The sequence below is a fragment of the Zonotrichia leucophrys genome, chromosome 7, assembly GCF_028769735.1.
Source record: "Zonotrichia leucophrys gambelii isolate GWCS_2022_RI chromosome 7, RI_Zleu_2.0, whole genome shotgun sequence".
Lineage (NCBI taxonomy): Eukaryota > Metazoa > Chordata > Aves > Passeriformes > Passerellidae > Zonotrichia > Zonotrichia leucophrys.
In genome coordinates this window covers 8,682,893-8,698,370 of record NC_088177.1, presented here as the reverse complement: position 1 = coordinate 8,698,370, position 15,478 = coordinate 8,682,893, and the positions used below count along the sequence as shown (strand labels likewise).

The following is a 15,478-nucleotide window of genomic DNA, read 5'->3' as shown; positions in this document are numbered from 1 at the left end:
GACCAGAACAAGTCAATACAAATGCATCTGTAAGACTCCCCTTACCCTTGTTTTGAAACCCAGACACAATCAGAATGATCACTTACTGTCCTTTTCCTTCTTGCAACATCATGGAAAATGCTGGAGGCTCTCCCTGCATAATTTCTATATGGTAAATTAAAGTGCAACCCTGTTCCTCACAGCTTTCCTTTTAGTGCAAACATTCTTCCCCAATAATTGCAAGAAACAAATCTTGCTTTGAGGTTTGATTACCAAAAAATTTGGCATTAAATATCTAAATTGGCATTGAATATCTAAACTTAATTTGGCATTAAGTATCTAAGTGTTGGTTACAAGATGTACATTGAATTAATCAGAGAATAGAAACAGCCAAACTACCCTGTGAACTCAGACAGTGACATATTTATAAATACAGATTTTACCTTCAATAAATATTTTGCCATATTTGTTTCAAAGGCACAATTTCAGGATTTCTACCAAAAAGTCACAGAAAGCAGATTGTATGGCTACTCTTGTGGACCTTGCCACTGCAAATGTTCTGCAATGTGTACACATATCCCTGCAAAATTACAGTACAGCAGGTCACCTCCTGCAGGGATGCTTGACAAAGACAAGGCAGAGAAAGTGAATCCTATGAACCTCAGTCTGGAAATGCTTCAGGTTGTGCACCTCACACAGATGTACAGGGCACACTGGACACAGACCTCTCTACCAGCTTGGTCTGAAGAAAATTAGTAGCTGCCCCTTTGCTTTACATTCCTTTTTGTTCCTATATATTGCCTCCTATCTGCTACAGTCCTGGGCAGGCTAAACCAGTGTGGGTGTGCAACAGAAGCTACTGAACTTCTGTGCTTCAGAACCAAACAAGAAAGGAAAACCTCAAGAAAATGCCAAACTACATTTCAACCTGTATTTCAGCTCTGATCAGATCAAGAAATAACCTCTACTTCTTCCCCAGCACGGCTTTTAAACATTCAAAGCACAAACTCCCAGTATGCTGCCTGAAAAGTCCAGGCATAAAGTTTATCCTTTAATTTGAGGCTTTGTCATTTGACTGGGGAGAAGGTAATCAGGACAAGGCTCTGGACCATGCTGCTCAAAACATGACAACAGACACACCAAAAATCCAAGCTGGCTGCCTGAAGCAATTAAAGGAGTGTTTACTATTCCATGACAGTTAACATGTTGGACTGACCTTTCATTTACTGTTTAGTGCTGAACATTAAGCTGCAAAATTACTCATGCTTTGCATTTAGTACTGGCATCAGAACTAACAGCATTAGATGGCTATTCCCAGGGCGAGGCACGCGTTGCTCTGCCCAGCTGTGCACCTACTTTCAGCAACACTGATGTGATACCAAACAGCATTTCCACAGGTCCTGTTCGCCCACTGCCATCAGGAATTATCAGTAACACTGCTCCAAAATGTAAAAAGCATATGCAAAATGTCCAGGGTGATGCAGCTGGTGCAATTAGGTTCCTTCCTTACGTACCAGGAAAGAACAAAAGGGAGGACTGGTGTATGCCCACAGGTCCCCACGGCAGGTCCCAGACAGATGGCAGCAGGGAAGTACAGAAGCTATGGAGGAAAAGTTTCTTTGTTTACTCTCCTCCTAGCTGCTTACAGCAGCCTTGTTATAATGAGAGGCACAGGATACATTTTTCAAGTGCCTGACAGGTCAGCAGTTGGAATATTCCCTCAAAATCCAAGTAACTTTCCATTCAACACCCTCAGGCTAGAAGAACCTGGAATTTCCACTCTTCGAGGCTACAGATGGAAGGGAGAGGCAAAGTTTCCAGCAAAACACCTTTACTCATATGCTTCTGGCTAATCTTAGTGCTTACTATCCAAAATTATGGTTATTTCTACCCCTGGCTGTAATCTGCCTGGTCAGACACATGGCATGCCCAGGATACTGCATTTTGACAGCAGAGTTAGGAATTTTGGGCCACAGGTTGCCAACACAAACAGAGGATTTTTCCACTCACCCCCTACATGCCTTCCAGCTTTCAGCTGTGGTGCTGCCCTGCTGTGGGACTGCATCCCAAACCCTCATGCACCTCTCTTCTCACCCTTTTCTCACCCCTGCCTGGATGTTTTTCCATTACATTTCCAAACCTCTCTTTATCAGACATTTTTTGAGACAGTGATGGGCACGATGAATGGAGTCTGTGAGTAGAGAGACATTCAGTTCATATCCAGACCAGAACATTAATAAATACAAATACATTATGAATTTCCCTGCCATTTGTGTTTTGGGGTTTTTGCATATCCATATTAGCTATTTATATCTAAATCTCTATTTTCAGTATTGTGAGTGAAGTTATCTTATTCCCACTGCAGATTCAAAAGAGCAGATCTTCCAAGGCTGCTCAGCATGGTAATTAAGATAGAATCACGGCTGATTTGATCTTCCCTGCTTCTTTTTCACTATTTTTATACAGATATGCAACCAATATGCCAGCTAAATGGTCAGAATTATTATGAGATTGCTGATAGAAGGCAACTCAGTGTATTTTAAATATCAATATAACTTCTTAAAGAAAGAGGAAACCTATCAATCAAGGTTGCAATTGTGTTTAATGCACATTTTGCTTTTAACAGCAATTTGCCAGTTTAAACAGCATTGACCTTACAGGAGTCAATTAGTGAAGAGGTTAGAGTGCTTTTAAAGTTGTATCTAAATTATACCTTATTAATTCTTTATTTAACAATATTTTTCAGTCTAATGTTATAACTACATGCTATACAGTAGCAGCATGTCCACACTACTGAAGGCTGTGTCACCATTCTCACCCTGAACCTTTCTCAGGGTTTGAACTCATCAGCCATAAAATCACAGCAGTTTGAAACAACAAGACACCCACAATGTGATCCTTCACTGATGTTAGTCAAGTAAGAATAAAAACAGTAAGACACATATAATAAAGGACTCCACCCAAATTTATTTTGGATGATTGCTGCCTTTGCACAACATGCTCAAAATTTCCAAAATGAAATTTAAAAGTCAGCGGACAGCACAGTCTAACCAGGTTTAGCTGAATCTGAGTGCAAAGTGCTGCAAAGTGGGTGCCACAGATGCTCAACAACCACTTCTCACATACTGCACATTTCAACACACACAGGCTGCTTCTGTGTAAGTATCAGGCTGGCAGGTAACAGCAGTTCTACCACCAAGGGAATAACAAAACCAACTCATCTTCAGTTGTACACACTTGTTGGTCATGATGAAGGTACATTGTTTACCAAGTCAGCACACTGGCTACTGAGGTACTGTGTTATTCCCTACAGTTAGCATAAGAAACATCTGAATTTTGATGCCACTCATGCCCTGGTTACTCAATAGGGACTTCTCACACTGTCCACCAAGCTGAAGCCATTTGTTGAAGTAAAGAAGGTGGATGAGGTGAAATACTGTAAGAGAGAGAGACCCAACAGCTTCTTCAGCAAATTGCCAGAGCCTGCCTAAAATAACTCACCTTTCATTCCTGCCCAGCTTCTTGGTTTTGTCAATAAAATGCTTATTGCCTTTTGGTCTGATTAAGAGAAAACCTCTGGTCTGGGATCTACTCAGACATGTTCTGCCTCTGCTTAAAGCAAAGTGCCTCTGGAGGTGCTTTCCTGAAACAGTGAGCTGCAGGTGATGACACTTTCTGGAGCTGCAGAACCAAGCTCTTCATACTTCACTTGCTTATTTATTACTTTTACAATTTCCAATTCAAGAAATTTTTCTTTTGTTACAATGCTTTTGGAAGTGCTCATTCCACACTTTTCAGACTTGGAGGTAAGCAGGTAAGACTGGAAAGTTGCCTAGTTACAGCTTCGTGTACAACGCATTCACACATTTATTAATAAAAACTTGTCTAAACATCTACTTGTTCTTTGGACCAACTTCAGCCTCCCCAGGTGACTGTAACATGTCTTATAAACCTTTCATGGAAGACTTAAAAAATAGTACTTAAAGACAAAAAAGGAAAACAAATACATTTAAATATCATCAACAAAGACAGAATGGGAAAACAAAGTGGAGACATCCCACGCCAAACTCACTGCAGGCACAGGTTAGTAGTGTCCTCTTGAAATCTGCTTTCTGCCTTCCTGCACTTCTTCCAGCTCATGCTCTTAAAAGCCAGCTGCAAAGCCAAGAGAAATTTCCATGTATGCCCCCAGATAAGGGTCACACACTCAAATCCTTAAGAAGGGAAGTGCTCAGCACACAGCCCATTTCAGCTCACTGTGCACAGGCTGGCTGTGCACAGGCACCTGTCAAACAGGCTAACAGCATTTTTCTGCCTCACACAACTGCTGCAATAACAAATGCATTTATGGTTGCCTGGACACAGCAACGAGGGCTCCATCAGTACCTAAAATACAGCACTGCTGATCCCTGCCAACAGAGCAGGGGGTGGGCAAGGACCACCAAAAGTGACATTGGTAATGGAGGGGCTTACGACACTTTATGGTAGTGGCTGATTTACTTCAGAATTGAATTTTGCAATAAAAAACTCCCTAAGCTGTTTTCCTATCAACACAAATCAGCTTAAAGGATTGTACAAGAATGACCTGAACTGTATCCTGTTTCACACACAAGCAGTTTCAGAATCTGTCCATGGTTCACATAAAATCAAAAACAAACATGGATGCTGGGTGTACCAGGGGAAAAACAGTGAATGTTTCCAGACTCAGTTTCCATTTCTGTGATACTGGGCATACACCACAGACAAATGAAATGCTATGGCAATAACCCATGAAACCTGCAGTGAGCATCCTCACCAGTAATGTGGGTCAGAAGAATTATATACTGTGTTAATAGGCATAAATGAGTTACTTATTGCATCAAAGTCCACCTGTAATCCATAAATTTCATAGAGATAGTATGGGTTATCATGGAAAGAGATCTTCATTGCTAAATGTGAACCCTCTCTGTCTTTTACTAGCTGTTAAGAACAAATTCCTCAAAACTTTCAAGATAAAGTGAATCAAGAAGTTTCAGCTACAGAAACATAGTGCAAAGGTTCAGTTTGGCACTGCAACATTACAGACAGACAGGAATTTATGGTAAACTGTTTAGATTTGGAAAAAAAGAATCCTATAATTGAACCAATATTGTCAAATGTATTGCATACTATTGTGACTTCACAGTAATCAAAATCAGACATCAAGGTTTCTATAGAAGCAGCAATCACAGATTGCAGTAAAGTATACCACTCAAGGGAAAAAAATTGCATTTTGGCAATTTCATAGTCAAGTGTTCCTTATGCTCCTCCAACAGTCATTTGTCAGACATTTTCCTGTTTAAAAGGTGCATTTCATTTCTTCTCAGTCCTCGTGAGACTTCTCTGCGATAACTTTGCATTCATACTGAAAAACAGAAATTGACAAAATACTATTAATTTACATAACTAGTGAAAAAGACTTAAGACATTTTTCTACAAAATGGGTGATAAAATAGCTCTTGTTAAACTCCACTCAGATAAGTTTGATCTCCTTAAGTTCTGTGAATATACTGGTGACTGCCATTTCTGTCCCCTGAGCAGGTCAGACTTTGGGGATCACCTGATTTCTCCCCAAACACAAAAGTGTGTAACAGAGTGTACAAAGCAAAGCATGGCTGTATTCTGATTTACAGACTGATCAGCTCACTAAGTACATCAACAAGAAATGATTGCTGGTTTCTACCTCACTGCACAGCCTCGAGCCAAACAGCTGGCTGGTACACATGGAGGAAGAAATGATATGTACATTTAAACTTTACTGGAAAGCAATCAATCCCCCTCCTCCAGACTCACCATTGCCAGCTGCCTGCCAATATTGCCCATTGTTATTCCACCAGCAAAAAATATACATGGCAACCAGGAACGGACATAGAGGAAGTCTGGGGATGTGTATCTGGAAAAGAACACACATTTCTGAGCTCGGTGTTCCAATACAGAGTTCTCCAAACACAAGGCAAATCCACAAGTATTAGGATATTTTAACTCAAAAAGATCCACATTATAGAAATTTAATTTCTTGCAGCAAACAACAAAGAAGGTTTCTTGTTGATTATAGCTGCATTTATTCAACCAAACAAAGTGTGTTACATTGTTGGCAAGGTAGCAATTTTATTTCAGTTAGCATTTCCAACTAGATTTCTCACTTACACTCACATAAGAGCTTTTATAAACAGTCCAATTTATGCTGTGCTCAAAATTAGGTGCTGACAGCTTTGAAAATCATGTCAAATTGTACCCCTTCAGTTATTCTGATTAATGTTACAGCTTCATTACATTATCATTTCACCTAGGGGAGCAAATACTTACTGATAAACTCCATTGTAGACCAGAAGCTGCGACACCAACGTGGCCAGGAAAGCAATTCCTACTCCAAGACCAAAGCCACTTCGTGACCTGTCAAAGGTCCACCAGAGCCCAATGGACAGGGCTGCCAACGTGAGAGACAGCTGGATATTGTTGGCAAAATCCACCTTCTGTGCTGCCTGTTAAGGATCAGCTTGGAAACACCATGGACAAGGATAAAGTAATTTTTTTTTGTCATTCTGTTTCTATTTTGGCACAAGAGAAAAAAATAATTCCATTAAGACAAGTACAGTGTTACCTGTATCATCTCTCACACAGCTATCAGATGTGAGAAATTAAGGCTTGTAATTATCAATGTTTCAGGAAACTAAAAACTTATGACACTTCTTTCAATTTTAGGGTCTCTTCATTGTACAAGACTGAAGAGACTGAAGAGCCTCTTCCCCTACCAAACAATCAAGCATTTTATACAGACACACAAAGCACATCTCACCCTCACCTGGCCCTTTATTACACTCAATATGAAATCTTAAATCTAGCGTTCTTAAACTGACAGGGATTTACTAAAAAAGGTATTTACCACTATTAATTACATTTTTAAATCACATAATGCTTTACATTCAGCTCAACATTAATATGTTAATGTGTTCAATAAATCGGAATGAAAAATCTTACTGGAAAGTGTTCATGTAAATCAACAATGAAAGTCAGTTTTGTCAGCTTGTCAAAGAATTGTGAAGTCACTTCAGATATCTTTGTGTGTTTCACATCCTTCAAAATGTTTTGGAAACACTAACTCATTCTCATTACTCCAGTCCAAAACAGATAATTAAAAAGGGGCTTGTCATGCTGCTTTTGCCTGAAAGCAAATTTATGGGATGACAGTATAAAAACCACTGTCCTATTTCCTCACAAAAATCTGGAGGGAGACCTAGTGGGAATGAGAAACAAGCTTGAGTAACTGAAATAAATAATTACAGGATAAAAATCAATAGCTTCAGAAAAAGTGTCAAAGAAGATAGATCCCTCACCAAATCTGGCAATGTGCAGAACTGGCAACAGCTGAAGAGAAAGCAGTCTGGAGAGCTGTCAAGCAGGAAATACAGACAGTACATTACTGATGTCCTGGGATATGGGGAACAGCTGCTAGAGAACTGCAGAAAATTTGCTGTAAATAATCAGACTCATGTAAAAAGGAGCTGTCAACTCTTATTTCTAAAAAGCAGCAAAGCTGCCACGGGCTCACCCAACAGGTACAGGTGGTGAGAACCACAGCACCAGAGCACAGCACCTCTGGAAGGAGAGTGAGGTTTGTGAGGGACAGAGGGAGGGACTCGGAACCTCGGCAGCTCCAGCTCATCCAGCCACACTGGAGGGTGGGGAAAAACCACACAGCAACAAAACCAGCAGTGGCCAAGCAAGCCCAGTAAGAACCTAGCCAGCTCTCACACCTTTCACTTAATGTGCCCTCTCTTCCTGAGAATGAGGAGATCCAGCAGCACAAGAACAGAACTTTTAGCACCATTTTTGTGAACTGTGTTGGAGCTGACACGGGTGGAGATGAGCATTGCAGAGATGATCAACTTTCTTTCCAAAACCCAGCAGACCCTGGTTTTAGCTGACAGAGGAGGCACTAGGTGTAACTGCAGAAAGCCTCTCAGACCCACAGCACTGCCAGTAAGGTGCACCAGTCCATGAGAAATGCATCCTGTCACCCAGAGTGCTCTCTTGGCATCAAGGAAGGCATCCTTTGCAGAAGGGGGTAGCAACATTTCCTGGCATTGTATAGCCCTGGGTATTCCTGGTCCTGAGCTTTCCCCACTCTTTGCAAAGTGCATGTGCTTCACTCATGACCTCAGACAGGGCCTCAAGCTCCTACTGTGGTATTAATAGGACATCAGCTTGCAACAACCTAAAGCACTTTTCTGTAATACCTACTGCATTAATATCTTCCTGCACTAACCTTAATTATTCAAAGAAAATAAAGACTCTAAGTAAGACAAAGTCCAGTACTGAGACATTCCTAATGAAAATATTTTTCAGAACAAAAAGATGCGAGACTCATCAGCTCCAATTCTGCTACATGTTTGACATTAACACATAATCTGCCTTTCCCTTGTAAAAATGCTGCGTGTTACACCTTTAACACCAATTCAAATTCACCACAACTGACTGTGTGAGCTTTTTTTAGAGGAAACCCATTTGTTACCAGCAATGTCACTTGGTTATAGGATACAGCACTGGCATGATTTATTCCCACAAAGACTGCTACACATCGCATGACACTGGACCATTCTCTCTTGAACTTATGTGGCTCTCCCAGATGTCTGTCCATGCAGGGGTACAATAACCCAATCACAGCTGTGGAGACAGGAGAGAAAAAAGGCCCTCAAGTTAAAGCACTGGCAACATTTAACAGCCTAAAATAAAGCCTAGAACAGCCTAGAATAAAGGTTATCTAGATTTTGATAATTAGAGTCACTACTAAAACACATATTTTAAGGATAAACAACACAAAAAATTAGGATCAACAGCCCATATATTGTAAAACAAGAGGAATTTCCAAGAGTTTCATTTAAAAAAGCTCCATAGAACTCAGCAGCATCTTCACTGCAGCAGAAGTAGCAACACAGAGACAATTTGAACCAGGGGCAGAGGATGACAGAGCTCTCCCCACACCAAAGTCAGCACTGTAGTTCAGAAAGAGCACTAACAGCTTACAGGTTGGCACTTCCAAAAATCCCACACATCAAACATGTTTAAAATAACTGCAAAACCAACACACCACAGTACTGGTGTGGTTTGTAACATCAATATTTTGTGTTTTCTTCTGTTCTTGTTACAAGCAGGCTTTGTTTGGATAACATTTTTCTCTTCTTCAATGCTACTCTCAAGCTCACCCAGAAGAGAGAAAGCCAAGAGCCTACAGTAGCTGTTGAATACAGAAAGCAAACAGGAATTCCAGCCCCAGGGAATTGAGATGCTCTTTCAATATTGCTTCACAAATGTGTTCTCTACTGCAACTGCAGCTAAAAAGATTTTTACCAAGCACACCAAGGATCTATAATGGTGCCTTAATATTAGATTGTAGTGGTGTGAGCACAGCAGAGCCTGAGCCTTCGGTACAGACTGCAGTGCCTTCAGTCCAGCACACTGCTGGGGGTAACACTGCAAATGCTCTTTCCTCTGCCACAGAGGAAACTCATCCCCAGGATCCAGGAAAATAAATCATCAGTAATGCTGGAGTGGAAAAAAAACCTCCCTGAGCAATTTTCTTGCCAAAGGCCTTGGGCCAAACTCATGACTAATAATGGTGATGGATGAAAGGACTTTTCTGAATGCAGCCTCGATCACCCCTGATTATAAATATGCAAAATACCTTTATTCTGCTCATAATAATAAACCATACTGCAGAGAAATGTTACAGCAATTCCACGAAGGCTGTGCAAGTACAAATGGTAAGAAAATGGGTGAATTATCAGCATTTACCACAGAGGTTCCCTGTAAGCATGCCAGCAGAGAAGATAAGGAAGAAAAATGGAGAAGACTAATAATGAAAAAAGAAAACCCTGAACACCTCAACAAAGTGACTCCTGCTGGGAAAAGCTAATTAAGGCTGTAGTATCTTTAAATCAGATGACTTAAAAATCAAGTACTAAAATCAAAGAGTGCACTTCACAAGCCATATCCAGTCTTTCCACCAAAACTACCAACCCATGAGGCCCAGAAAGGCCCACAAGTTTCTTGTGAGATGATGGCAAGATGTAGCCTTCCTGAGTTCCCACTGGCAGCTGCAGTGTTCTTAGGTGACCCAGGAGAGCACAAAAACTAATTCCTGGACACGTGTATTAGTGTATGCAAAAAGATCAGAAGGATACTAACAGCTCAATGAGGACAGTGATGCTGAAAGGGAATTTTTTATCTTCCCCACCTCTCACACAGCTTTTTGCAACTATCTATCTCAGCACACCAGGCATAGACACATGACTGAACTTACCTGATGCTGTGCCACAGCAAGGTGGAACCCACCAAGCTGAGGAGAAGATGCTTGTGATCACGTCAGGAGGGAAGAGAGTAACATTTCTCTGGATCTGAAGCAAGTTTAATACTAATGCAAGGAATACACCAATAAAAAACAGCACTACACCACGAATTACCAAATTCATGCCACGACTGGTTACAGATGAAATGTACGGGCCACACTTTTTTGGTAAGGTTGGCGTTGCATCATTTTCTGCCATGACTTCTTAAGTTATCAGAGGCATCCAAGAGGCTGACTGAGGATTCACTTGCAATCAATATTTCAACTCTCTTCAATTAGGAGACACCCAAACCCTGAAAAAGAATAAAAAAGAGTGAAAATTCAGATATAAGAAACATTACACGTATTTCCCTCAACTTATTTGGAGATTGGGTTAAAAAAATGCCTATTATATTTTTTCTGAATTTTCTGAAGAGCCAATTAGTCCTTTGATAGCAGAATCAACCACTGCTGCAAAAATGCCTTACAAAAGGAATAGGTTTCACAAATAGTTTTTTCTACTAGGAGACAGAGGACGAAATATGTGGGATGGGACAAGTGGGAATGTGAAAGTACATTCCAGGAGGTGAAGAAATGACACAGGTATCAGATGGAAGAAAGGCTTGCTTTGCAGTAAGAAAAAATTGGTTTACTCCCTTCCTTGAAGCAACAACTGGAGAGGTTATATAATTCAGCAGCAAGTAAACACAGCCCTCAATTCCACGTCAGCCACAGAGGTTCAGAGATCTCTTTTCTTGAAGAGACACTAAAAAAACATTTCTCAACTGGAAAGTGACAACTCTGAAGTAACTTTCAGGCTGGAGTCAGAATTTCAGCAATCCTGCAGCATACATGTTTTGTAACCTCCAGTAAGAGCAAACAGCTCAGCAAACCACAGCAGTAACTTCAACAGAGAGAAATATTTACCTAAGTAACACACACATCTGGTGAAAACTGCCCTACATCATGACAAACCCTGACTGTAATCAGGCACAGAAGCACCTGAGGGCAAAGGAAAAGGAGCTCCACCTCTCTTTGCACTGGGAAGCCTCTGACATGAGTAACTGCCGGCACTACAGGAATGGCAGAGTTCCCACCCCTATCCCTTCCTCAAAAACAAACAAAACCTGTCCATCATGGGTCTTGTTATACATGGATTCAGTGCCACACTCATGTACAACAGCGATTTTGATGGACAGCTTAGCCACCTGGAACTTCAGAAAAAAAGCCCTGACATTGTTTTTAAATCTGAAACTGCCAGCTGGTAGCGGCTTCTGTTAACTCTTATTTATGGCACATGGGGAGCCAAACCAGAACATCCATCCCCTTTCCTCTCAGCTCCAGCCAGCCAGGAAGCTCTCTGCAGACACAGCAGCAGAGCAGAGGACTCAGCATTCATTCACTTCTGCTGACTGAAAGCCAAAAGGAAAGTTAAATACATCCAGGCTAGTTAAGATACTCCAGCCAACTGCACAGATGTGATGCCACACCATAGCATACTCCATCACATGATAAAGTTCTGACAGACAGAAAAAAAAAAAAAAAAAAAAAGAGGATAAAAAAGAGAAAAGTTCTCTTCATACAAAACTTCCCAGTGGCAGTTTGGGGAGGCAACAGTGTCTTCCTAAGAACACGGGCTCTCTACACAGCCAATTCCCCACGTTCCTTATAATCATGAACACACCTTGGGGGGAAAGGGAACCACCAAGGTGTGAGGCTTCTTGTCTGCTTCCTGAGTCAGACTGCCAGCCCTGATGTCTGTATCAAGGCTGGCATTGGCACTGCAACACTTCCTTCGAGCAAAAAGGAGGTGCTCCAGATTTTTCTTTCCTGCTCTGGATGGCACAGCACTGGAGCTTAGCATACTTGGATCAGCCTTTTAGCCTCCAGCAAACAAACCATGGAGTCACAAAAACATCACTATTTCTACTGAGAGTCTCCCTCGTGTCCCCTGGGGCTTTGGGATTACCTGGGATTACACCAGGTAATCACTGGAATTCTCTGAATTTACAGGAGTCTTTCTAACACAGGCTGTTGGAAGCTGCAGCTCCCATTACAAACTCTGCAGGAATACTGTGCCTAACATGGGTTTTCAAACTGTTATGTCCCTTCTCAGCTTTGGCTTGCCTAGGGAAATAAACTAAACTCTTAACTCTCCACTTCACCATCCCAAGGGCTTTTGGCACTTCCTGAAGTCTGCATATCCCTTTTTTTAAATGCATGACCCAAGCTGATATATTAGGAAGCTCACACTTTTAGTTCTTCCTCTAATGAGCAGCACACAGGATAACAGTTTCTTTTTTCAGTCATAAAGTGAAATGTCCTGTGACCCTTTACTTAGTCAAGTCTCCCCTCCTTCCTGTTCCTGCAGTCCTTGTTCCCTGGCACCAGCTCCAGACCTTGCACACTGCATTTCAGCCCGTAGGTGCCACTTATGTCTGACAGCCAACTTCAACCCACTTTTCCTGCAGGATCTCTCAGTCCTCTTTGGCCCTGCAAATGCTTCCAGCTTTGGGTCATCAGCAAGCATCTCACTGCATCCTATTTTGTGCACCAAGCTTATCAACTAAAATAAAATCATAGGATGTTTTGGATTGGAAGAGACCTTAGAGATCATCTAATTCCACTCCCCAAATACTGAGAGAGATTGGACTTCAGTCAAAGTCCTGTCTTTCACGAAATCTAGAAATAATTTCCCTACATTGATTATTTCCCCATTTTACACTCTCTCTTGGTATCTCTCCCTCTAACAAGACTCTGCTTCTTGTAATTCTTCATCTACAGGAATCTTCAGCCTAACTAAGAATCATCAACTATCCTACATGGCCATACTAATGTAAACACTGATTGGCTCTTACTGGTTTTCCTCCTAGAAGTGCTGATGATCAAGTAAAAGTCCAATTTTATTCCCATATAAATCACTTTCAAATCATAAAGCCTGCATTTGTATAATTTCCACTTTTTCAATATGCCATTCAGCAAATGCATATTTAGTTCTGAATGCTTATCTAAATGCAACAGGAAGGAAATCACTCACTGCTTTTTCACAACCACTGCAGGTGCAAGTTATTTAAGACACCAGAACAGATTTTTATTAGCAGGTAAACAGCCTGACCACAGCAAGGGCACCTGGGTAGGAACATACTGACAGATGTTTATGAAAGTAATTCTAAGTCCGAAACTAGCGTGATGTAGTCGTTTGCACCTGGTGAGAAACCACCACCTACACATATAATATAGTTGTTTTATCAGTTTCCAGATTTTCCACTGACCCTGAGACCTTCTGGCACGCCACAGAGCAACTGGGGAGCACAGCAAAGGGATCAGTGCTCAGGAAACATTCTTCATTGCCCCAGACAGCCGAGGTTCACAATACCCTGGCACAGCACAGATATACACTATCATCGCCTCTCATGGAAATTAAATTACCACCTCTAAAGACTCCAGTTCCTTCTGACTAGGAGGCCACTGTTCCTGCAGACAGCAGAGACTCTGTCTCTTTTAAGCCTTATGTTTTACTGCAGGTTTCCTCTCCGACAGGAACTGATCACAACATATTGAACCAACACGATTTCTGAGCCTTCATTTCCTGGGGAATGCACATTCCCAGCTGTAGTACGGCACCGAAAGCCGCAGGCTTGGCACTGCCGGAGCCTCAGCTGCCCTTCCCTGTTCGCTGGCACACGCGGACTGCAGCCCGAGCTTTTCAACACACCGCGCACCGTGCACGGCTCGCAAGGCAGCCACACGGTGTCTGGCATTGCGCAAAAAGTTAACAAGTAAATTATCACCCTGGACATTTTTAAAACACTTAATCACTTAACTGTCTCCTAAGGAGAAGATCCCTCCTGCTCCCTTGTGCTCTCCCTGCGCACCGAGAGCGATTCACAACTTCTGACACCGCACAAACACACTGGGCACGGCGCGCTGAGGCCGACAACGAGAGGGTTTATTTGGGCAACACCACGCAGGAGACGGCAAGAACCCATCCGTCTGCAGCGAGGTAACGCCAAAAGCAAACAAAACCATCGCCTCTCAACAACTGGGCGGCGGTTCTGCCCCGAAGCCCAGCCCGCCTAGGCAGCGCCGGCACCTCCAGCCCGGCCCGGCCCGGCCCCGCACGGCCGGCGGAGGGGCCGCGGGCCCGGGCAGCCCCGCCAGGCACGGGCTGTCCCGGCTGCCGCGGAACGGCCCCGCCGGCCTCTCCCTCCCTCTCTCCGTCACCCCCGGCCCTAACGCGAAGCACCGCCCCGACCCGCGGGCAGCAGGAGCCGAGGGGCGCCGCTACCCGCCCGGCTCGGCCCATTCCCCCGGCCCTCGGCTCCGCAGCCCCGGCCCAGCCCGGCCCGGCCCCTCCGCAGCGACGGGACTCACTCGGCCTCCGCCATGTTCCGCAGTCCCCGCCCCGCGCAGCCTCCGCAGCGCCCGCCGGGCCTCGGCCGTGCCGGGCACGGACAGCGCGGGGGGGCAGAGCGGGATGCGCGGCCCGGAGTCGCCCGCTCCGCTCGGACAGCGCTCCGTGTGTGGCTGTGGCTCTGCAGCGGGCCTGGAGCAGTGCACGGTGTTTATAACAGGAGGGCTTCACTTTGAGTGCTGTGTGCGGGAGTAATGGATGCAAACTGAAAGACAGGAAATTTGGGTTAGATGGTAGGAAGAAATTCTTTACTGTGAGGATGATGAGAGCCTGGAACAGTTTCCCCCGAGGGCTGTGGGTGCCCCAAGCCCAGCAGTGTTCAAGGCCAGGTTGGATAAGGCCTTGGTCAGTGTGAGGTGTCCCTGCCAGTGGCAGGGGGTATCGGGACTGGATGATCCTTAAGGTTCCTTCCAACCCTTAACATTATATGAACCAGTATTTAAAAGAAAAGCTGGATGTGTTGGGCTGTTTGCCCCATGGCCACGCTCCCAGCTGGGCTGGGGGCAGTGCCACAGCCTGTTCCACCTTCAGGCACACACATGGTGGGAATGAAAGCCTTGTCCCCAGTTGAAGCTGCCAGCCCAGCTCCGGCCCTCCCGAACGTCTGGTCCCACAAGGACTCTCCCATGCGCTTGGCTCTGTTGATGGAGAACAAAATTGCACATCTCCTTATTCCAGAAGCCACGGTTTCACCTCCAGTTTGGGCCTTTTGGGGAAAATGTACATGGAGCAGAAAACAATTT

General features: G+C 43.5%; 1 protein-coding gene across 2 annotated transcripts; it reads right to left on the bottom strand.

Annotated features, from left to right (window-relative positions):
- Positions 1–2,923: 2,923 nt before the first annotated feature.
- On the bottom strand, positions 2,924–14,851 carry INSIG2 (insulin induced gene 2). 2 transcript variants are annotated; one of them, XM_064718235.1, is made up of 6 exons: positions 14,696–14,851; positions 10,298–10,635; positions 8,537–8,661; positions 6,304–6,470; positions 5,791–5,890; positions 2,924–5,362 (listed from the first exon to the last, which is right to left on the bottom strand). In XM_064718235.1, the coding sequence occupies exons 2-6, from the start codon at positions 10,539–10,541 to the stop codon at positions 5,321–5,323; spliced, it is 678 nt and encodes a 225-aa protein (XP_064574305.1). In that variant the 5' UTR covers positions 10,542–10,635; positions 14,696–14,851; the 3' UTR covers positions 2,924–5,320. The 2 variants fall into 2 exon arrangements, with proteins under 2 accessions (XP_064574305.1, XP_064574306.1); XM_064718236.1 differs by lacking the exon at positions 14,696–14,851 and adding an exon at positions 14,146–14,367.
- Between the last annotated feature and the right edge of the window lie 627 nt (positions 14,852–15,478).

Bases quoted from the DNA above. Each gene is read 5' to 3' on its own strand.
- INSIG2 (XM_064718235.1), bottom strand. From the start codon at position 10,541: ATGGCAGAAAATGATGCAACGCCAACCTTACCAAAAAAGTGTGGCCCG. The intron at 5,891-6,303 runs GTAAGTATTTGC...GTTCTTTTCCAG, and splicing joins GTCTACAATGGAGTTTATCA to ATACACATCCCCAGACTTCC. The intron at 5,363-5,790 runs GTGAGTCTGGAG...TCTGTTTTTCAG, and splicing joins TTGGCAGGCAGCTGGCAATG to TATGAATGCAAAGTTATCGC.